The 23,485-nt window shown below is 35.3% G+C and overlaps 2 protein-coding genes across 4 annotated transcripts in view; one reads left to right on the forward strand and one right to left on the reverse strand.

The window, feature by feature from the left end:
- Window positions 1-2,880, forward strand: part of LOC102604447 (disease resistance protein TAO1-like) — a 15,916-nt gene extending 13,036 nt beyond the window's left edge. The window contains exons 4-5 of one of the 2 annotated variants that reach the window (XM_015313339.1): window positions 444-2,042; window positions 2,134-2,880. In XM_015313339.1, the coding sequence (XP_015168825.1) occupies window positions 444-2,042; window positions 2,134-2,652 (2,118 nt within the window). In that variant the 3' untranslated portion in view covers window positions 2,653-2,880. The remainder of the gene's footprint in view (window positions 1-443; window positions 2,043-2,133) is intronic. The other variant, XM_015313340.1, reaches the window with a different exon arrangement.
- A 2,495-nt stretch (window positions 2,881-5,375) lies between these two features.
- Window positions 5,376-21,851, reverse strand: LOC102587636 (phospholipid-transporting ATPase 3-like). Of its 2 annotated transcripts, XM_006357166.2 has the most exons (27): window positions 21,293-21,851; window positions 19,298-19,363; window positions 18,703-18,764; window positions 18,244-18,325; window positions 17,977-18,087; window positions 16,264-16,341; window positions 15,999-16,095; window positions 15,245-15,351; window positions 14,894-14,959; window positions 14,433-14,554; window positions 14,259-14,343; window positions 14,087-14,164; window positions 13,870-13,986; window positions 13,582-13,728; window positions 13,400-13,504; window positions 12,482-12,624; window positions 11,612-11,713; window positions 11,459-11,522; window positions 11,173-11,385; window positions 8,978-9,143; window positions 8,813-8,892; window positions 8,489-8,728; window positions 7,812-8,033; window positions 7,563-7,730; window positions 7,091-7,450; window positions 6,907-7,013; window positions 5,376-5,887 (listed from the first exon to the last, which is right to left on the reverse strand). In XM_006357166.2, exons 1-27 carry the CDS (start codon window positions 21,461-21,463, stop codon window positions 5,581-5,583), a joined length of 3,666 nt encoding a protein of 1,221 aa, XP_006357228.1. In that variant the 5' UTR covers window positions 21,464-21,851; the 3' UTR covers window positions 5,376-5,580. The 2 variants fall into 2 exon arrangements, with proteins under 2 accessions (XP_006357228.1, XP_015168806.1); XM_015313320.1 differs by lacking the exon at window positions 21,293-21,851 and having other exon boundaries at window positions 18,703-18,759; window positions 19,298-19,367.
- Between the last annotated feature and the right edge of the window lie 1,634 nt (window positions 21,852-23,485).

Genomic DNA, 23,485 nt, shown 5'->3' on the forward strand with positions numbered 1-23,485 from the left:
TATTAAAATAAGTATAAGTCAATAAAAGCGACCGTGCTAGAACCACGGGATTCGAGGGATGCCTAATACCTTCCCCTCGGTCAACAGAATTCCTTACCCGAATTTCTGGTTCGCAGACCAAAAATAAAGAGTCATTTCCTTTTGATAAGGGATTAAACAAAAAGGTGACTTGGAACACCATAACTCAATTCCAAGTGGCGACTCTGAAACAATAAAATAATCTCTTAATCAATAACGTCACTTTAATTGGAAAAACCCTTCCGCCGCCTTGCGCGAAAAGGGGTGTGAGAAAATGTTTGTTGGTTTGTCATCCCTTTATCTCGCTAGGCGCTATCAGCTCCTTTTCCTTAATGTTTAACTTTCTGGCTTTACTGTCTACTGATCTCAAAGGGTTATTCTTCAAACCATTTTTTGCAATGACTGAGAAAATCTTCATTTGATAGATGTCAGAGCAGCTGAAGGTTATGAATCTCCGTAGGTGTCGCCAACTTAAGGAAATCCCTGATTTATCTGGACTTCAATTGGAGAAGCTGATTCTTGAGGACTGCAATGAACTGGTTAAGATCCATCCATCAATTGGAGACTTGACTATGTTGACCTTTCTAAACATGAAGGGTTGTAAGAATCTTTTGGCATTTCCAGACGATGTTTCTGGATTGAAATGTCTTGAAGTACTTGTCCTATCTGGTTGCTCGAGTCTAACAGAATTACCAGAGGACTTGAGTGGCTGGAAATCTTTGAGAGAGCTTCTTCTAGATGGTACCGCAATAACAAAGCTACCTAACTCTATCTTCCGCCTGAAGAATCTTCAGATGTTGAATTTAAATGATTGCCAGTCTTTGGAGTTGCTGCCTACAGCTATTGGGAATCTAAGTTCGCTGAGCTCTCTATCTCTTAGTGGATCTGCTTTAAAGGAATTGCCTGAGTCCATTGGAAATTTGAAAAATCTTGAGGAATTAAGTTTGAGAATGTGCAAGGGACTCATCTCACTTCCTGATTCCCTCGGAAATCTTAGATCATTAATAGGACTTTATCTTGACAGCAGCTCCATAAAAGAATTGCCGCCTTCCATTGGTTCATTATCTCAATTGAAGTTCCTTTCACTCAGCAATTGCAAGTCCTTTAGTGAATTACCCAATTCCAAGAATAGCTTCTCGTCATTGGTTAGGCTTTGTCTACAAGGGACCTCAGTTAGTGAACAAAGTTTCCAGTTAGGAAGTTTCGAGTCCCTTGAGATTCTTGAGCTGGGGAGCTGCACTTCAATCAGATCTTTACCTAGTTCAATTGGAAATATGTCATGTTTAACTACTTTGGACCTACAAAATACATCAATTTCTGAATTGCCAGACGATATACACTTATTGGAAAGACTTTGGAAGTTGAACCTGAACAACTGTTTGAATCTCCAACATCTTCCCGCTTCAATTGGAAGCCTTAAGAGGTTGTGTTACCTCTATATGGCGGGAACTGCTGTCTCAGAATTACCTGATCAAATTGGAATGCTTTCAAGCTTAAAGCTACTGAAGATGAGAAAGACACCACAACCTAGAGAGGATGAACTGCTGCTGGATATGGAAGATGGAGAAAGTTCTAAACGCGTTACTCTTCCAGAATCATTTTCGAATCTCTCATCCTTGGAATTCCTAGATGCTCATGCTTGTAAAATATCTGGGAATATTTCTGATGATTTTGAGAAATTGACTACTTTGGAAGAACTTTACCTTGGATACAATGACTTTTGCAGCCTCCCTTCTAGCATGAAAAAACTTCGTGTTCTCAAGCATTTGTTTCTCCCAAACTGCAGAAAGCTCAAGTTTCTCCCTGAACTTCCCTCAAGTTTGGAATGGTTAGATGCTGCAAACTGCTCCGCGTTGGAACAGATAGCTAGCGTAGCAAATTTGAAATACTTGAAAGAACTCCAAATCAGTAATTGCAAGAAGATAACAGATATTCCTGGCCTTGAAAGCTTGAAATCTTTAAAAAGGTTGTATACAGTCGGTTGCAATGCATACTTGCCTTCTATAAAAAGGACCATTTCTAAGGTTCTTTCTCCTTCGCTCCTCCCTCACCCTCTTAGACATCAAGATTATATTTACATTTCTAAATCCTAGTTAACGAAAACTCTGAATGCAGGATTCTCTAAGGCATATGCAGTATCTCTGTGTTCCAGGGGATGGCCTTCCAGATTGGTTTATTCATGAAGTACCTAACTTCTCAACTCGTAAGCACCGTGATCTCAAGGCAGTGATCATTGGCATAGTTCTCTCTCTAGACCAACAAGTAGAGGATAATTTCAGACACAAAGTCCCAGCAATCGTGGATATACAGGCAACGTTTACCACACCAGGTGATGCTAAACCTAAACATACAAAGACTTTGAACTTGTTAGGGGTTCCTGATACGGATGAAGATCAACTATATTTATGTCGATTTCAAGAACACAGTTTTACGTTAATGTTGAAAGAAGGTGACAGACTGCAGGTTGTAGTTAGAGAGTGTCCGCGTTTTAATGGCCTCAAACTGAAGAAGCATGGAATGCACTTGGTTTTTGAAAATGATGATGACTTTGATAATATTGATGAGGATCTGTTTGATGAATCTCAGCAGTCTGTGTCAAGGAAACTTGCTAACTTCTTTCATTTCCAGAAATGAATTCAGCATACAGATTGGATGAGTCCAAGAAATTGGACTTTATAAAGATATTTGTAAATGTGTACATAATAAATGTGGATCGTCTATCAGAAACAATCTCTCTACCTTCTAAAAGTAGGAATAAGGTATGCGTATACACCACCCTCCCCGACTTCACTTGTGAGATTACATCGAGCATATTATTGTTGTTGTTGTGTATATATATATTAAATGCTTCTTCTCTGTTTGTGGCTTGGCAATCTTAAAATTGTTGCAGATGGATTGATTGTGATAAATTGCAACTCTAACTAGCTGTTGGGCAATTTATTTCATACTCCAACTCCAAAACTTAAAAGGGGTCGTTTGGTTGCTGGTTAGAGTTAGGTAGGAATTAATTAGGTAAAACTTAGTTATTCATATATTACTAATTCATATTCATGTACTTTCATCGTTTCAATTTGTTTGTCTTACTTTTCTTTTTAATCTCCTTTTTTTTTTAATAAAGAAGTAATTTTACTAATTTAGCAACCCCTTGATTCTAACATTTCACTCTAAGCACAAACAAAGTCATGGAGAGACATTAAAAGTGCACGTAATTTTTCCCCATAGCTATTTTCTTTGGTTATTACAACAATAAAATATATGCATAATAATTTTGAAGAAAGGTTTTATTACGAGAAATTTTAGTAGCTCGATTAGTTGATTATCTGAGAATATTCATTTTTTTTAGTTATTCGTCTTTGTTTGTGGCCTGACAAGATTAATTTGAATAAAAATTTTGTGCAGATGGATTGATTGTGATAATTAGCAACTATAACTAGTTAATGTGCAATTTATTTCATATTCCAACTCAGAAACTTGAGTTACGTAGGAATTAGTTACGTAGAGATTAAATATTTATGTATTACTAATTCATATCTGATCTGAAGTTATTTTTCATTTAGAAGGTGGGGTAAAGTAACTTAATATCAATTTTAATGGAATAAGGTGTGATATTTAGGGATTAATAACTTTTATTTTATTTGTTCCAGGTTAAATTTATTCCTTCAACCAAACATAATATCAATTTAATCTTGGAATATTTGACCTTATTCCGTATATTGAAATTCATTATTTTGAGTAATTCTAGTTTGTTTGGAACGTAATATATAAAATTCTTTATCATATATTATTGCACAGTACTACTTTCTTTTTGTTAGGTTATTATTATTATTGTTTTTTTGCTTTCTTTCATTTTTTAATCTTTTTTTACGTTATTATTTTTAAGTTCTTGTTCTAAACTTTTAATTATGGTAATCGTAAATAAAAAACAATATAAGTTCTAGAAGGAAAAGGAGAAAAACAAGTAGTTTCCAATAAGGTTTGTATATGGAAAAATTCTTATTTAAATGGATGAATAATTGATACATACACATAAAAATTCCAAAAGAAAAAAACAACAAAACCTAGTTGAACAAAAGAGATGGCCTTTCTCATGGAGATTCCTCGAGATATTATTTTTGATATATTCTCTAGACTTTCCGTTAAATCTTTAATGCGTTTCAAGTGTGTTTCCAAGTTATGTAATTCTCTAATAATAGATCCCGACTTTGTTGACTTCTATCATAGTCACTCTATATATCGTCCTGATCGTAGAATAAAGTTATTCCTACGCATATGGGGTCGAGAAAATTTTTACACCTTAGACCCAAAATCGAGACAAATCAAAGCTTGCATCACCTCACTTGAAAATTTAAATGGCCTACCCTATACAAAGTTTGGGTACGTTAAAGGGTTGTTCTACTTATGGAGTTCATGTTATCGGATTGCAGTTATCTGCAACCCGAATACAAGAGAAACAAGATTTCTTCCTCATCTAAATGTTGACACCGATTTAAGTTATCAATGTCACTATTCCTTAGGTTTTGACCCGGATAAAAGAAGACATAAAGTCTTGATGACACTTTACGGTACAAAAAAGTCAACAAGGCAATGGGTTTTAACTCTAGGCCCGGGTGAATCATGGAGAGAGATTAAAACTATACCATATAATTTTCACCCATTAATGCAAGATGGAATTTACATCGATGGAATTATCTATTTTTTCATTGGTTGTTCTAACTCGAACGGCTCGGAAATCAAGATAGCTAAGTTTAATGTTACAACAGAAGAAATTAGAACAATTTCACTATGGTGTGATGAAGAATATCAAGTTAATATAGAATGGTATTTTAGTTTGATAGAAATTAAGGGAAAATTAGCTGTTATTTATTCAAAATATGGTATAATCAAACTTTGGATTTTACAAAATGGTGATGAATGGGTGCAACAACTACAAGATCAAGTAGTACCAACAAATTTATCATCACCACTTTGTTGTACTAATACTCATGACCTCGATAAGGAGGAGATCGCCATAGTAGACTCACCAACATCGATTTTATTATATGATTTGAAGAAAAAGACATGGAGACAAATTGATATCAAAGGGCTCACGTATGATGACAAAATTATCGGTATCTATAGTTATGATGATAATTGGATTTATTCGTTAGGACGAATATGATTACTTCTTTTTAATTACCTTAAATTCATACTTTTAGTCGATTTATGCTCTATTGATCTATCTACTTGTGAAGTTTTGATTATTGAACTGTTAATCTTCTTGCATCCCAACACTAATACTCCAAGTAATCTGTACATTGATTCCAGATTAGTCATCTAATGTATCATGTATAGTATAATGTTTCATACAAAAAAAAATATATTAGAACTATCAATACATAGATACAAAGTGAAGTTGGCAAGTGTAATTTACATTCTCTTTTGTTTTCTTCTCAGTTGTTTTTTGCTACAATCTCACTAAACCCAAGTGAGTGAAATAATAATACGTACACAGCTAATTCTACGTATCAGTTAAAGTTGTCAACAAAGGATAAAGAAGAAAATTTGTACAAAATTTTAGGGAACTCAGCTCTTTTTAGGTGCCTTTGGCCGTGATTTCATCATGCTTGCTCTCCGAGCCACGTCCCACGCCTTTTGAGGTGCCAACACGCCAGCCTGAGATGCAAAAAATGACTCATAACCGGGTGAATCAAAAGCAAAACCAGTATGCTTTGATTTCTGTCCAGGAAGTTGCATTATGGCGTATCTCCTTTCTTCATCTGGAGAAAGCTCGTTACGGATCTCCAATAAGCCAATCCTGCTGTTGTCGATTTCGTGCTTGTGAATTTCCTGAACAATCTGATAATCATATGGGGAAAACCATCTTTGTACCCTGAAACGAAGCAACTAGATACGTAAGGAAGTAATTGACTAGAGATTTGAAGCAAGAGTAGATGGCCAAAATAAATGAAAAGAAAAGTGAAATTTGTCAATATAAAGTTCGACAGGTGAGTTCCCAAACATCCACCATGTAGGTGGAGTTCGACTCCTCGTGTCCTTCCACTTTGTAAAAGAAAAATTGGACCAGAGAAGGTTTATTTTAAATGTATCAAGCAGGATGTGCCACCTAGGGACTTGCTGTATCATGTTCCTTGCAACGTCAGTGGCGGATGGAGTGTTCAAACACCCATTCATCTGAACCCAGTATTTTTGACCCAGAGCATAAATGTGTGAAAATTGACTAAAATTGCAACAAATAGTATGTTTGAACCCCCAATATTTTAAGAATATAATAAGATTGAGCCCATAAAATTTAAATCCTAAATCCATGTATGTGCAGCATAGAAGAGAACAAACAGCAAAAAGTAGATCTATGTCGACAATGCGAGTGAGACGAAATTATAGAGGATATTGCATCTCTGCTAAATGTCATCTGATCCTCGTTCCTTAAACACAATATTAAGGTCAAGAAGTTCTGGTGCAGCTTTCATAGAATCATAATCAGTAAAACAGAGTGACACTCCTTGAGGCAGAACAATGCTAAGGAGAAATAACAAATATTGGTCGTACAATGACCTTCCATGTGAAAAGAGAGTGAAATGAAAATAAAGTCGTTAGACATAAAGATGACTCGTGGAACAAGATTTTTCGCAAATTTGCTGGCATTAATTATGGGGACACGTTTTCCTGCGGGGAATGCAATTGCTTTCAGATATTTCAGCAGTCAGTACGTTGTGAATTAAAAAAATTATTCACAGTTTTATTCGACAGAGATATATCCTTGAGAGGCAGCCTATTTGTGAATTTGGAAGAGTTTAAATAAAAGAGCAATCTAGCAAAATATGCTATGCTGCAATGTAATACATGATATTAATTACAAGTAGTTTAAGAAAATTTACTCCAGAGACTTACCCCTGATATAGGAAGTCAACAAAAAGTGCAGCAACTGGTACAAGAAGCAGCGCGAGGTAGAAATATAATGTGCTTATCAGAACAATGATAACTAAATAGATACCCTCCTGTGATGAATACAAATCAACCACGTTAGAAAGTGAATTGATCTTAGGAACCTACCCAAACATGTGCGGAAACTCACCTGTTCTTTGTGCAAGTGGATACCCGAGTAGATAAAGACAAAAATGAACCACAATAATATGCTCCCTCCAACGCTAATGTGATGCCATCTTGTAATTGTGTTGCACATCATAAGGAGACGCAAATTGACAGTTACAACAACACAGGTGTAGGCCATTGTACTGACATCCCATAGGCCAAACATCTTGCCAGATGAATTTATTCCCTTCGTACTCGAATAGGTTACAAAATTATACAAGATTAATGATTGATATACTGCAAAAAAAGCCCAGGTAGCCACAACTCTCCATTTGAAGAATGTATTTCTAATTCCTTCTTTGTATAACTCAGGATATTTCCTGGAGAGAGATGCACTGACATCCTAAATGCACAATAGATGTGTATAAGCAACAAGAAACTGCATCGTAGTTAGAGAAACAGTCATCACTGTCATACATCCCTAAAGCTGACAAAAACTGAAAAAAATCAGATACCTTCTCAAAAAGCCCAAGAATAATAACAGGAAGCGCTGTGAAGATCACATTGTAGAGAGACTGGAACCAATCATCATAGAACCTTTGACCAGAGAATCCAGTGCGGAAGGTAAACCAGAACTGAGTGAGTGTAAACATCAGATTCTTGTAAAAGAAATATGTCACTACCTGCACATAAAACTTCCAGATCACATAACTATCCGTACAGATCATAAAAATTTGCACACAGCAGACCAGATGAAGGTAAACCTTGCATATTCTAAGATATGACCAGCGTCCATGGACAAGCAATAAATCGGTGAGAAAGCGGAACTGAGCTATTGCAAAATCACTAGACATCACTGCTTGCATTCCCTCCTGTCCACTTATTCCAACACCAACATGAGCAGCTTGAATCATACTCACATCATTAGCACCATCACCAATACTAAGTGTAATTCTCCGAGCCCCCTTCCTAACCAAGCTGGTTACCTGAAAGCAATTGGGAAGTTGATAAATGTCTTCTGCCTACAAGTTTTGACAATCAAAAAGCTCATCCTAACTTCACAAACATTACAGCATCTTTTATTTGTAACTTCCAAGAATATCACCAAAACTCTGAACTGTAATGGTGCCTCTTGAAGAAACCAAAATTGTTGATAATGAAATGTAAACCCCAAAAGAGCATTTCAAGACATACAAATATGCTAATGTTATTACAAAGTGATACAGTGAGATAAGGAACAGATTTGATGAAACATATTATAATGCGTATAAACTTTTGAGCTGCCAGGCAGATGTGACAGACAAACTAAGAATGCTCCCATTTCATGAAAGGGACAGATAAAAATTGGTGACTCCATCCATGTTTATAGTTAAAAACACATTTTGACGTGAAGAAACCACAAGCCAGTTAGACAATTTCCAAGGAGGCCTAAGGACCTCACCTGAGCTTTCTGTAAAGGAGAAACACGACAGCAAACCACTGCACTGCAATTCAAGCTCAAATTCAACAACATTACACGAAGACTTGGGTCTAAGGCATACATTAAGACCTTCCCATCAATTACTAGCGCTAACTTTGGTCTAGATGCTGAATGGAGAAGCTCTTGCGCTTCGTCATAACATCTCCTCAGCTCATTCTTGACTGTATCTTTCATAAAACGAGCAAGCTCCACTTGGTCACCCTTGTGAAAAACAAGTAATTGTTAAATGTTGTGGATTTGTCAACTGACAAACAAGAAAATCAAGAAATGCTGCTCAGTGCTCACTCTCTCTTCCACTTCTCTGATTTCATCAGTTTCTGAGCTAATAACAAATTGCTTCATGCTATTATTGATCAAATTGCATGCTGCAATACACAAGTGAATCAGGATAAGATAGTACACGGAAAGTAATTATCAACAAATTGTAGACTGCCTATTACTTATACCAACCATAAGCAATGTTTATTGCTGTTTCCAGTTTATCCCCAGTAAGCACCCAAATCTTAATTCCAGCCCTTGAAAGAGTTTCTATGCAGGCAGGCACACCCTCTTGAAGCTTGTCTTCTATAGCAGTGCATCCAATCAAGACAAGATCCTTTTCTATCAGTTCTGACACCTGCGTAAAGCTACACATTTAGAAAAATAATGACACGTAAAGAAGCACTTAAATCTTAACCACCAGTAAAATTCTGGATGAAGTAAAGTAAAAGAAGAAGAGCTCTAGGGAGAGGAGGATTAAACTGGGTGGCTGAAGAAAAGACACTCTGTGGTGAACAGAGAACAAAGGAGTATATCCTATCTAGTCTGTCTACAAGGGCACTAAATGCTACACCAACAGTAGACTGGCCATGGAAGGCTATCTGGAGAACTAAAGTTCCCATAAGGTGGCTTGATTTGGGTGATTGTTCCTTGGGAAGGATAATATATTGAAAAGGATTATCTCTCTGTGCAACAAGTGCTATTGCATGAAAGGGAGACAGATTCAGTAAGCCATCTTTTTTATTCATTGCTTGGTTGCCAAGGAATTGTGAAACCTGGTTCTGTTCATCTTAAGATGGACCAAAGGAGTTAAAACATATTCTTTGGTGCTGGAAGGGAACAAAGATCCAGAGAACAGGAGGAACTTATGGCTATAGCTATGTGCATTCTGTGGGTGTTACGGATAGCAAGATACAACAGATGCTTTGAAGGAAGAAGCTCCTCGGTGCATCAACTGAAATACTCCTCTCGTTTTTTTTTTTGGTTTGATCTTCAAAATGTGAACAATGTAGATGAGTGTTAGATTTTATCAACTCCCTCCATTTCTAACAACGGATGCTCTTTTCAGCTTGTATATATCTGCAAAACTACAGTAACTCGGTGCTATAAGGGATAATATCATACCTTCTTTTAATGAAAAGAGAGGAGAGAAAAAAGAGCTCCAAGCTACAGTACATTCTTTTATTGCTTATTAACCATCTGGTATCCGAAGCCCACTAGCCAAGTAATTCTTTTTCCGGTAAAAGGACCAAAAATACCCCTAGACTATCGGAAAAGGTTTAAATATACCCTCCGTTCATCTATTTTGCTAAAAATACCCTCCATTCACCATTTTGGGCTTTTGGCTCACTTTTGCCCTTAAAATCAACAGACTTTTCTTAAATCATTTTATTATTATTATTATTTATTACGTGGCAGATATCTATTTGCTGAAATTAAAACCCCACCTTCACCCCTTTATTTGACCCGCCCCATGACCAGATTCCGATAGTCTAGGGGTATTAACCATGGTATCCGAAGCCCACTGGTCAACTAATCCAGATTCATACCGAGTAGGACCACTAAGGGGATAAAGTTTTCCATTTCTAGGGCTTGGGAATAAATCTCAACCATCCCACCACATCTCTCGGTAGAGTAAGCTTTGAGTACATAGTGATAACAACCGGCATCATTATTAATGAATCATCAAAAATGTATCTCTTAATATACAACCTCCATCCATTATACTCATAAGACTTAAGAATATTGTTACAGCTGATAACAGTTGGCAACAATACCTGAAATCTTCTATGAACTGTTAGTCTGATACCAATAAGCTTCTTCTTCTTCTTCTTCTTCTTTTGATAACTGAGAAATCCCTGAGGGTCGCTAGTGCACGGTTTGAATCTCGGTGGATATTGGGCCCACCCTCTACCCTTCTCCACTTAAATACCAGGCTTTTGTTAGCGTCAGGGTACGAACTTGTGACGTGTTCCTTAGTCCTAACTCACACCTCACAAGCTGTGCTCGTACCACTAGACCAAAGGCGTTGGGGGCATTACTAATAAGCTATTAATGAAGTTTCATTTACATCAGCCGTTCTCTGGAATACATCAAACTATACTTTGAAAACAATTTTGGAATCTGTGTCTGGCACCTTGAACCGGAAGGATAACAATGAAGGGAACTATTGATACTCTAGACTACATGCTCAACAAAAACAACCCTTGCCAAAAGGGACTAGCAGATTTTCAAGAGAAGAAGAATTTAACTGCCAAACAATGAATTAACAATCATTACAAAAGATCTCCTAAATGTAACAAATATGGAAAATACAACAGCAGTGTTTTCTTTTGATAAGGTAATATAAGGAAAATATAACAGCAGTGTGAATTACAGATACACACCTCATCCAGTTTCTTTTCTCGATCTCGAATAGAAGATTTTGCTTGAATGAATTTTTCATTCCAACTTTCGTACAAATCAGGGTTTAGATCTCTATAAGCCAAGCAAAGTGTACGAAGTCCAGCAGCACCAAATTGCTCCAAGTGCTCCCTAGTTCTTTTCTTCAAATCACCTTCTCCATCACGCAACCTCTCATAAATAACATTATCTGCACCCTGTCAAAAGAAGGTTGTCTGATATTTTCTAGCAAGTAATCCAAGTAAAATATCCTTCTTTGTAAGTGCTTACCTTGCAATAGAGTACCAATCTACCATCAGGATAGCGACATACAACAGACTGACGCTTTCTCGTACTGAATACAAAAATAAGGATAACAGTCAAACCTCATAGCTCATACCATCACCCAGATAATGCACATAGAAAGTGAGAAAGTCCAAACACCTGTTGAATTCAAGGACATTCAAAATCTCATAGGGAATATCTTGAATCTGTCCCATCCTCTCAACGTGTGATTCACGCACATAAATCAATGTTGGAGTACGCCTGTAAAAGTGTAAATTTAACAGCGGACCAGAAACAAATAGAATAGCAAGCAGTAATAATGATACAAAATAAGCAAACCCAACTCTTCACATAATTTGATACCTTAACTATGTATTAGCAGACAATGACTTCTGCTAATTGATCTACCAGATAATTACTCTTTCAATCAATCAAATACCAATAATAGTCTCTTACCTAATATTCCACCCAGAAAAATAGCATGCGATTAAAAAGTTGACACCTCAAGAAAATAAATGCCAATAATAAGTTCAAGCCATCACTAGATTTCTCCATTCGCTGTTCACTCTACAATTTAATTCTCCTACCCCCACTACAAACAAGTCAACCACCCACCAAAATGGTGATTATTATCCTTATCTAACCTGGACTATTCTTGGACTTATAGTTAGTGCAACAGAATATTCTGTAAATGTTCTTAATAGTTAGCACCAGAAACAGAATTTCACTTTCAATTTGAATCTCTTCTTTCCATGCCTAAAGAAATTAAGAACAAGATTTAAAAGCACAAGTTTACATGCACTCTACCATACAATGGTCATTGGTCTCACCACTTAGACTTGGAGAAAACAGCAATGCTCAAGTCTTTCAGCCAAATTATCTATGTTAGTTACCTCCTAGGCTTCCATATATATTCACATTATTAACAGATTCACAACGAAATTATATCACTTCCAGCAGCATAAATGTAGCATAAATTCTACTTTATCTTTCTGATAGGGAAAACTAAAATTGTAAGTATCCACGCACTTGTAAAAGAAGAAGCCAAAGTTCTTTGCTGCTGCAACCAAAGCAGCCTCATCAGGAGAAGCTGCCTGATATCGTATTTTTTCTGGGGTCTCCTCACCTTCAGGAAGCACGGTATGACATATTGCAAGGCATCTGAAAAATTCCTGAACAAACAACCTTGGTCATTGTTAGGTTAGAGGTCTGTGAGCGCTAAATAAGAAATCAGACAGCATTTTTGTGAAAGTTTGCACCATATCAACTCTAATGTGAATGGGATATTCACATGCAAAAGTTACTAACTGAGTTATATATTCCCAAGAAAAATCCATTTATAAAAGTTGTTATAACTGTTCACCTTTTCCTTAATATATGGGCCCAACATATTCCCCATATAAATGGAAACAACAATCTTTATCATGTCTTCTCTTGATAATGCGGGAAAGACGGGCATTGAGTTTATAACTAGAAGTTGTTTATAACTTTATATAAATGTTCACCTTTTCCTTAATATATGGCCCCAACATGTTCCTCATATAAAAGGAAACAACAATCATTATCAAGATAGGCATTGAGTTTAAGGCCAAGGAAAGAGAAAGGAAATCAATACCGCAATGAGTTGCATACAAATATCAATGAAGGACACAGAAATAACTAAGTATCAAAAAAGCATAAACCAGAGGATAGGAATAGAAGTTTTTAATTTACTTAACAGTGCGACTTACACTTCAGCTATATCTGATTTCAGTAACTAGGTTAACAATAACAAAAAAGGTCCTAAAAATAAACAAAAGAGACGGGGGCAATTCACTACAACAGCAGTAACTTTCTGGTGTTTTCTTTAACAGCAAGTTAATGATATTTCATTGTTCAAACAGACACTCAGGCACAAACCAACTGATTTTCGTGATTTTGTTCCACCATGATAATTCAATTATATACCTTGCATGAATCAGGATGAGGTTCATTCCTCCAGGCACCTCGCATCAGCCGAGCATCATCAAAATTGAAACCTTTTTCTCGTGCCTCGTTTGATGAATTTTGTACCTATCAATTCTCTAAATCAACACAATGCAAAGCCATGAATCCTTTTATACATTATCCCTAACTTAAAGGCTGTTTACCTCAACTCTTGTTCCACTTCGTTGTGCAGTTCCCATCTCAATTTCAGTAATACCACTGCCATATATCTCTCCTCCAATAGAACACTTGAAGAACTCCATCAAGTTCCTCGTAAGAGTTCCAGTTTTGTCAGAAAATATGTATTCCACCTACCCGTAGAGATCAATGATCAATGATTCGAGATTGAAAGTTAAAAACACAGCATAAACTAGAGTCAAGGGTAAACAAGGACACATTGCATTGCGAGCAAATTAATTTCACCATACTTCTAGTCACTGACTCAAAATTACCTGCCCAAGTTCCTCGTTCAAATTAGATGTCCTAGCCTGTGCAGGGGTGTTACTCTCAGCATGGTACATGTGTAAGTCATTGTTGATGAACTTTGTGGATTGAATAAACTTAACCATCTGTAAGTGAAAACCAGAGAGAAGATGAGAAAAGGAGAAAAAGATACTTCAAAATCAAAATTCTGCATAATATAACAACAAAAACTGCCATAAGATCCACCTCAACAGAGACATAGAGAGAGATGGGAATAATCGGTGAATAGAGAGTGATTAAGGTGAACATGGTCAAAGCAGCAACCTGAGCACAAAACAAAAGAGCAATTAGAAACAAATACCAAGAAAAGACCGAAGAAACACTGAGAAGTTCCGCAAGTCGAGAATCAAATAGTTACCACAAATCTATTGTCAGGATTGGATTGTGCATCTGAGCTGCTTCCAAACCGTAAATAAAAATATTTCTTATTTATGAATACACCACTGCAAAGATCCAAGCAACCTTTTCAACACTGATGGGAATATAAAGCAGTGTTCTAAATTGGCAGGTAGGTTGTAGAAACTAATCGAACCTGCATATAGCTCCCAATAGACACATGCAGAAGAGAACACTAAAAAGAGTTAAAATAAGCTTATCAAGTTTCTTCTCCAAAGAGCTTCTCTTGGAAGGAATCTTCATGGAATTCATCATAACCTGCAGTGAAAACGCAGTTGACAATTTACTTAGAATATAAACCTAAGCAAAGGAAAACTCAGGTCACAAAGCAAAGCAATAAATATAACCCAATTGAATATTCATTGAAGACAGGATGTTCCTAAATCTTTACACAAAAATATCCATGAATAGACTAGAATTGTTACTGAACTACTTAATGGCTTGAGTAACCTACTTCTTTAAATTATTTTTTAAGTATGGCCAGCAAAATGAACCTGTGGTCCCAAGAAGAAAAATAAAAGAGGGAGAGGGGCAGAGAAAGAGAGAGATAGTGTATATGAGTGTGGTAGCTTATAAGTTAAAATACAGAATTGATACCTTTGTTTCATGCCCTGTGAAAATGACAGCCCCAACAAGATACTGTGTATTTCTCAAGCTGCAGCCCTGTAAAATAGAGATAATATCAAGAAGGAAAACACTAAGCAAATTCAACAAGTATACTTTCTCTGCATCAGAGAAGAAGCATAGCAAAACAGCATAGCAACTCCAAATGTAATGCACAAAATGGAAAAGACAAGGCCGCAGGTCATCTTATCATGAACCACCAATAAGAATCAATAAACCATAAGTTTTCTGATTTGATAGTACTTATCACAGTATATTGTAAGAACAGGAGAGAGAGAGAGCAACAAAAGAAGAAAAATAAAAACACGGGAAAAGACTAGGTACCCTTAATAGAAGTTGATTTGGACCGAGTGGCAAGGTTTGCTTTTGAATTATCAGATTGCCAGCAAAAGTGTATAATGAGTTATTAGGTTGCTCACATTGTACTTCTCCTGGAAATAAGAAACGTGAAAGGAAACATCATACACAACATCCACCAAAGACATATCCGTGTGTGCATTAGAATCAAAGAGTGAAGATTTCACTTAAGATGTAACGTAACAAGATCATCATTATGTGATATAAACGATAAACCAATAGCATATCTGTTGATCAGCATCTGCAGGAGATCACAGATACTCAAGTTACCAATCTAAATATTATAACTTGATCGTTTGCAGTAACATATATTTAAACATGAGTCTGTGTTGTCATTATGTGGACAGCATGTTAACAATTGTTCAACTTTTAACACCAATGTCAGAAGATAAGTATTCAACAGTGTATGACCTACTGAACTTACATGCTAAGTAAATAAAATTAAATCACTATTGGTGTTAAAAGTCTGTAATCAAGATAACATCAAAAGGCATGTTTCACCAATTCTGATGGTTGTCGTTGGTTCTACCTAATCTGATGCTTAGGAAACAGGAAAAGAAGGAGAAAGATTGATTGAAGGAATTGCATGCCTATTTCAGACGCTAAATTACAATAAAATGTTTGCAATTTAGGATGATGGCATTTGGACATCAGAAACTTCACATACATGCATGATTGTGCAGAGACATTAGACTGAGCTGCAGCTGCACAGAAGACCAACCTGTAAATCCAGAAATTTTATCGGGAGTCACATAATCCCAGGTTTTCTCTAGTGCTTTTCTGATCTTTAAATTAGTTTCACCATCCAAATTTGCAGTCTGTGGTAATTCATGTAGAAATAAAGAGAGAAAGATTGTAGAGATAAGAGACCAGTGCATTCATTTATGATGTAAAAAATTATTCCTTCCGAAATAAACTAGACCAAGCTAGTTTTTTTTCAGAAGAGGAAATTAAAAAAGATTGTATTGATGCAGACCAAGTACAACCTCAATATAGCAGACCCCATCAGGGTTTGTGCTGGCAAGAAAAAGAAGATCTGCTGGAAAGAACTCATCCTGCTTAACCTGCACAAGAATAGCCAACTTATACCACCTTAAACTCTTCATTGAAATAAAGAGTATTTCCTATATTTTGTCAAACTTTCACAAAACAAATTCTGTTAAGTACTGCAACTATTTCTGAGAAGCAGATTTGAATTCCTTCCCGTAAAATTTTCTTAAGAGAGAAAGAGTAAAGCCATATAGTCATATCCCTAAGGTGGGAGCTCACTGACTGAGCTGAACAAGCAGATCAGTGTCTGTCTATAACTCTTCAGATTCAAGCCCACAAATATATGGACTTAACCATTATAAATTTTAGAGATTAGATTCAAAGTTATCAGCTACTAGAGCTTACCGCTACTTCCGTAAATAAAGTATTTCAGTATTTATCTTATGTTTTGTTTAATTATGTGTAAAACAGCATTCTTGAATTGTGTTCTACCAATTCAATATAATGAGAAGACAATCTTAAATTTATGATTAGGTAGGTCTGCCTCTATTCACAATGCAGTTTTGGAGCTCATTAAATAGAGGATTTTTGGTCTTTAACATGGCAATGCTCAACCAAGGATGGAGTAGAGATAATGCCAGTAAGGGGCACGTAAATCAATAGTCTAGCATCTTTCTCAAAAGAGATTAAGAGGATGCCAGTACCAACTATTCAGCATCTTCCGCAATGCATGTGAATCCATCCACCAAGAGAGAAATGTACAGTAATATGAATTCATATATTTTAGTAATTAGCTATAGCCACCAACATAGCTCATTCAAAACCAGCATTTAAAAAAGCCATGCATGTGACTAACCGGTGTCACAACCAGACATCCATCTCTGACATCATCAACAGCAGATTCTCACATTTATGCAAAAAGAAGCATATCCACACAGCTTTGACTTAATACAAACGTTCTCCTTTGATGACTTAGTTCAAGAGTTTGAGGAGTGGAAACAACCTCTTTCCAAAATTGCAAGTAGAATGTTGCTTCTTTTGCTGGTATACGACCACACTCTCCTACCTCTTACTAAAGCATTTAACTAAATAAAATTTGATTAGCTAGATGCTTTTTTGATTGAACCTAAAGTAGGTGGAACTTGGATGTCTCTCCAGATTTATGATCAGAATAAAATCTCTTCTGAAACTATGAGATCAAAGAGTCGTTAGAGTTGGGAAAAAGTAATATGTTGCTCAACAAAATGACAACAATAAAAATGTGCATTCCAATACTTCTTTTTATTATAACTGATATCGTCTGTAAATTCCATTTACTTGGGTTACCCTAGTGCTATCTCCAAACATGTCAGTCAACTAGGAAACTGGTATATATGGATCAGTCAAAGCAGAGAAGAAGGTTCTAAGACATGATTGAACCCCTGTTGAATACATAATTGATAATTAAAAACAGATACAGGTCCATGTGAAATAGCCATTAACATAATAACAAAGTAACAGAAGATAACCTTCACATAACAAGCTAACAAAAGATGTCTTATGTCAGAATACAGACAAAACAAAAGTTGATAATGAGAGCCACAAACAAAAGAGCTCAGCCAAGAAAGCTGCATTGCTTGTTGGATATTGAACAGAACGCCATCTACCCTACAAACCCTAAAGCAAAAGAGAGAATATAATTGCAATGACTGCTTTGTAAATACACTTACTCTCACAATATCTCCAGCTTGCAACTTCTTCCAAGGTACACTGACCCATTGCTGATCTTGAAACACGTCTATAGAAGTTTTGTTAATTAACAAGTCATTCTGAAAACGCTTCTGCAATAGTATCAAAGGAATAAGAAAAGAAAATGTAAGTGAATAGGTCAAATGCAAAAGGGAAAACCCAGTAGTCTGTTAGTCTATCTTAAGAATGTCATAAAAATGGCATTTTACGAATTATAAGTATGAAGGAAAAGGAGCAACAGTACTCACCCAATCCTCCCAAGCCTCCTTAATAAGAGAGACAAGAAGCACCAAGCTCAAAGGAAGCACATTTGTTATAGGACTTACAGGACTGCATTACAGCAACACTTTTCAGAAGTAAATACACAGGAAGCATAGCTCATCTAATACAATGTACCGATTCACTTGTAAAACAATTTTTGAGAATGCTTTTCCTTTTTTGTGAGAATGCTCCTAAAACAATTTGCAAGATGATTTTTATCACCAGATCACCAAAATAAAGAGAAATTTTCTTATTATAGGCTCAATTTTCATTTCTCGTGATACAGTAATCCCCCAATTACTTTTTCTTTTTTTTTTAAGAAGAAGGTTTCCCCCACTTACTCTCATGAGCACATCCCCCTTTTTAACTTTTTGGTGTTTGGGGAGACAAAATAGAGAGGATAAGTTAACCCACATAATACATGGAGATAACAGAAATTCACGTACCTGACTGGAGTGCATGACAAAATTGAGATCATAAGGAAATACAGATTAGCCACCCGCCTGAACTGTCGGTATAAGAAGAAGGGTGAAGAGATAAGATGAAGATAATAGAAAAAACAAGCATTGAATAATACAGCTGATTGGGCTCTTCATCCATACTTATGGCTATGTAATAACTAATCTAAAGAGAGGAAACATTTTTACTGCTTTTCTTTTTTTTAATAGATACAGTGGCACTATATCTTATTCTAGTTTTTCATGAGCTTTTTCTTCACCACACCAGTACCACATTGCATGTATGAACCTACTTCAAATCTTTATAGCTACTCAAGAAACATCTCTCTACATCCTCTGTTGATATATTTCAACATGGCATACATGATTTGGTCCTTCCAGGGAGTTATTGCAGGATCATGTGACCTCTGTATTAAACATCCTGTATAATAAGCCATGTAGACCTGATTTGACTAAATTTTGTATTTCTGGGAAGTTTCCAACTTACGAACTAAAACTTACAGTTTAAGCTTGGTAGAGATAGAGAGAAATTAAATGGCTGAAAGAAAAAACAGTACACAGTATGGAAGATAAAATAATTTACCTGTTCAAATAACCCTTTTGGCAAGAATGTTACGACGTCATACTTTGTAGTCGACACAGAATTTCCCTGAAAAGGAAAAAGGAATTCACCACATTGGCTCAGGTGCAATTTAACACTTATAAGGAATATAATGGAACGTGATTGTACATGGACAGCACTAGACAGCATTTGAGAGCTCCTTCATAAAGGATTTAAGTGACCCTGATCAGTGCAAGGCAAGTTTTGTTGCTTACAATTTATCTCTTCACAGACAACGAAACTGAAAACTATTTTTATATGGACTTGATTACGCAGCTTAACTTTGAGAGCTTTCTTGATAAAACAATTAAGTGATCTTTGTCAGTATTAAGGCAAGTTTAAATTGCTTCCTAGTGGACCTTGGAAGATTCACAGACAAAGAAACTGAACTACATGTTTCCTTTTTTCTCCTATGTCAAATTTACCTGGATAGTTGACTTACATCAACAATGAGCTCCACAGGAAGATGAGCACACTTTCAAAATACATTCTAAATGATTTAACAGCACTGGTTTGAGGACATAAGTAACAGCTAATCCATATAAGAATGCGATGACATTTCGTTGTTTCTCTGTAATCAGATAAAGTTACCAACAAGGACACGGCTAGGCACCCTTGGGACGAAATTTAAGTAGTAAAAACAAAATAGCAGCATCCACCGAGTTTAGAAGACTGTGATTGGTCCAAAGGGTGGGTCACAGACGGATTTCTCGGTTATCAAAAAAAAAAAAAAAAAAATAGCAGCAGAAAATTGTCTAGTCTCATTGCATGTGTAAGTTGTAAATCATAGGTAAAACCTGATGTATTAAAAAACAGCACATACAAGAAACACCACAAAATCTAAAAAGCAATGAGAAACGTGGATTAAACTAGAAATTGCTTGGAGTACCCAAATACATCCTGTAGTTTGCAGCAACTAAAAGCATGCTAGTAAAGGAAAAAGGCAAAAAGGATTTAGAGCATGTTTAAGTAAGTTGATTGTAAATAATTGATAAGCATTAAGTGCTAAAACTAAATTATAATAAGCAGTTACACGTTTGGCTAGAATGCGAAACGGATAATAAGCCATTGATATTTCATGGATTCTTCATTTACCTTGATGTACCCATGTTGAATTGGTGTGACAACAGTTTTGGTACTTCATGCGAATTCTTGAAGAATATACTAAAAATAGTAAAAACCTAGACACACCATACCAAATACTTCCACGTTTCCAATACTCATAAACAAATCCATGTACCAAAGTCCACCACTATAAAACAATGTATTTGATTAAGATAATACAAGTACAATTAACAGAACCAAAAATTATGTGTGTAAGTAGAAATGAAATGGAGTAGCCAAGTAGTATCTACCTATCCATCATTTTCCAGTTATTGAAAAGGAGCCTTTTTGTTACAAAGTTGTCATTATGTACCCAGGAGACCATGGGTCAAAAAGTGAAAACAGTTTCTTACAGAAATTCAAAATAAGGCCACACACAATAGAACCAATTTAATCCGATCCTTCCCCCAACACGGGGGTAGTGGAAACTTAGTGCACCGGAGTTACCTTTTTGTTAAACCCCAGAAAACACAGTAAACTCAAACATTTCAAGTCCTTACCCATCGAACAATTTCTAGACCGATATTCACCATTCCTAACCCATGCATTTGATTTGATGATAAACACACAAATAAAACAAAACTTCAGATTATCACTGTTTCAAAAACATATAGTACCATACTTAGGCAAGTAAATGAAATGAAAAGAGTTCATAATGAAACACCAAGTCATTTTGAATAACTAATTCACTATTCCTTCATCCTCCATTCATCAAAAAAACTACTTCATTCATCATAAACCCAGAAACACAGCAAACTCAAAACATTTCAAATTCTAAACCCACATGCACCATTCTAAACCAACGCATTTGATCATAATAAACAAAAAAACAAAAACTTTAACAATAACTAAGAATAGGAAATAAAAAAAAACCTTGAATTTGGCGAGAGCATTTGCATCACGATCATTACAAAACACGGTTCGATGACCAGGTGCTTGTGGTTGTACTTTACCGAGACGAATATTTTTAGAAGAAGCAATACGATTCCTCATCGCTGCATCTGCACCTCCCGCCGATCCAGATCCTCTCCATCCTCCCGGCATCCTTCTCTGATCTCGGCGGAACAAATATCTCTTCTCTGAACGAACACAAACGCTTTGATCTCCACCGGAAACCTACAGTCTTCGCCTTCTTCGTTGTTATTACCGGACAGATTAGTCTCCGTCTACAATTATTCCGATTTCGCCGGAACTACGTCGTCGCCGGTGCAATTCTTCTTCTTCCTCCTCCTCTTCTTCTTCGTGTATTTTGAAATTGTAAATTAAGTTGAAGGAAGTCGAAGAAGATGAGTTTTCAAATGTTGAATTTTTCATAAATTCGAACTTTTCTTCTTCTTCATATGCTTCAAGGACTTCTCAACCATTTTTCTTTTTTTCCCATTTTCTTAACCGCGTTGAAGAAGAGAATATTTTTGGGGAAAAAAAACGAAAAAGGAAAAGAAAAGAAAAAAGGAAATATTAATTGTTTTATATATATTTTCTCAATTTTACCTATAGAAATTCACGTGAGATATTTTATATATCAAGGAGAAACGATAAAATAATCGAAATGGTATTTAATTTATGCGTTTTGATTCGATTTGGTTCTTTCTTAATGTACAAATAAGAAGATAGAAGTGAATTGTAATATATTTTAAAAGTTATTAATTTAGTACAAATCAAATAAATAAAAACAATTCTTATTAGGTCTATTAATATGTGTAGTAAACTATTAAATTACAAAGTAAAGATAATTTTTATATTGTTTAATCTGATTTTAAAATTTCCAACTCTTTGAATATAGAGGAGAAGTTTGAAGAAAATTATAAAATTATAATTTTATAGTAAGTATATATAAACTATGTAGGCCTTGTATGAAGGAAGATGGCAAGGGTCTTGCTTTATTTTGACCAAAAGAAAAAGTAGCATTGTATTTAGCGAAGAACCATACTAGTCATATTTTGAAATATATTAATAAAAATAATTTTGTTTCTATGGTCGATTAGATATTAATTCTAACTTTTGCTTATTAGGTAAAACTTGATCAGAGGTTCATTGTAAATATCTTAAATTTCTATCTTATAAGCAAAATTAATTTAGATTCCATATGAGACAATAGCTTGCCTAGCAAATTTCCCTATTTTTGTTGAATTAATCAAATTTATTTTTTCTAGTCCTATCTCGAAATAAATTCACTTGAAATTGCTCTGCATCCTATTTCTATATTTCAGTATGTATAGAGAACTGAATTATAATAATTATAATTATTATTATTATTATTATTAAAAGCAAGGACTTGGCAAGAAACAATGACATTTCCGTAGTGCTAACGTGCGCACAAGGTGCATTGTAACTGAAAGACCGTTGAAATTTTCTGGTACGTAGCAGTTATTGGCTTTTTTCTAATCGTAATCATCGTGTTGGTTAAGGTGTCGTCAATTTTCATTTCTACTTGGCTTTATATTAAAAAAATAAATGATTTATTTAATTATTCTAACAAATAAAGAAAATTGTATTATTTTCTTTTAATATTTTTATATTAAATAACTACATAAAAAAAATCAAACAAATCAATTTAGATTTTAAATTATTAAAACATAATTAATAAGATTAGTTTAATAAATACTCCTTCGTTCAATTTTACTTATCACATTTTGACTTGGCACACTCATTAAGAAAATAACTATTGATATAAGTATTTTATCAAACTATTCATATTAAATGATATCTTGAAAAACAAGTATTTATTGTCTTTTTTTTATATGCCAAAAGTGATAAATAAAAATAAAAATTGATTTTAGAAATAAATAACAAATAAAAATAAACAAGGCGGTAAATTATTAGCAACAAATCGGCACCGTGACGGCTTAAAAATGGTAACAACTCTTAAATATCGCAACCCTTTTCCATTTTTCATGGTTGACTCACTAAAAACTAGAATTTTTGCCACCCTTCCACGCAATGCAATATAGTTTATGACGAAGGTATGCATTTATTTTTGCCACCCTTCCACGCAATGCAATATACTTTAGAATTTTTGCCACCATTCCATTATTTTGGCCGAAAGGATTTTTTCTTATTTTAATT

The sequence above is a fragment of the Solanum tuberosum genome, unplaced genomic scaffold (genome assembly GCF_000226075.1).
Source record: "Solanum tuberosum cultivar DM 1-3 516 R44 unplaced genomic scaffold, SolTub_3.0 scf00243, whole genome shotgun sequence".
Taxonomy (NCBI): domain Eukaryota; kingdom Viridiplantae; phylum Streptophyta; class Magnoliopsida; order Solanales; family Solanaceae; genus Solanum; species Solanum tuberosum.

Coding starts and splice junctions, on each gene's coding strand:
- LOC102587636 (XM_006357166.2), bottom strand. CDS start 21,463: ATGCCGGGAGGATGGAGAGGATCTGGATCGGCGGGAGGTGCAGATGCA. Junction 15,352..15,998: donor TAAAATTTCTGGATTTACAG/GTTGGTCTTCTG, acceptor TCTTATTTCCAG/GAGAAGTACAATGTGAGCAA. Junction 13,987..14,086: donor CTCTCTATGTCTCTGTTGAG/GTGGATCTTATG, acceptor TTTCACTTACAG/ATGGTTAAGTTTATTCAATC.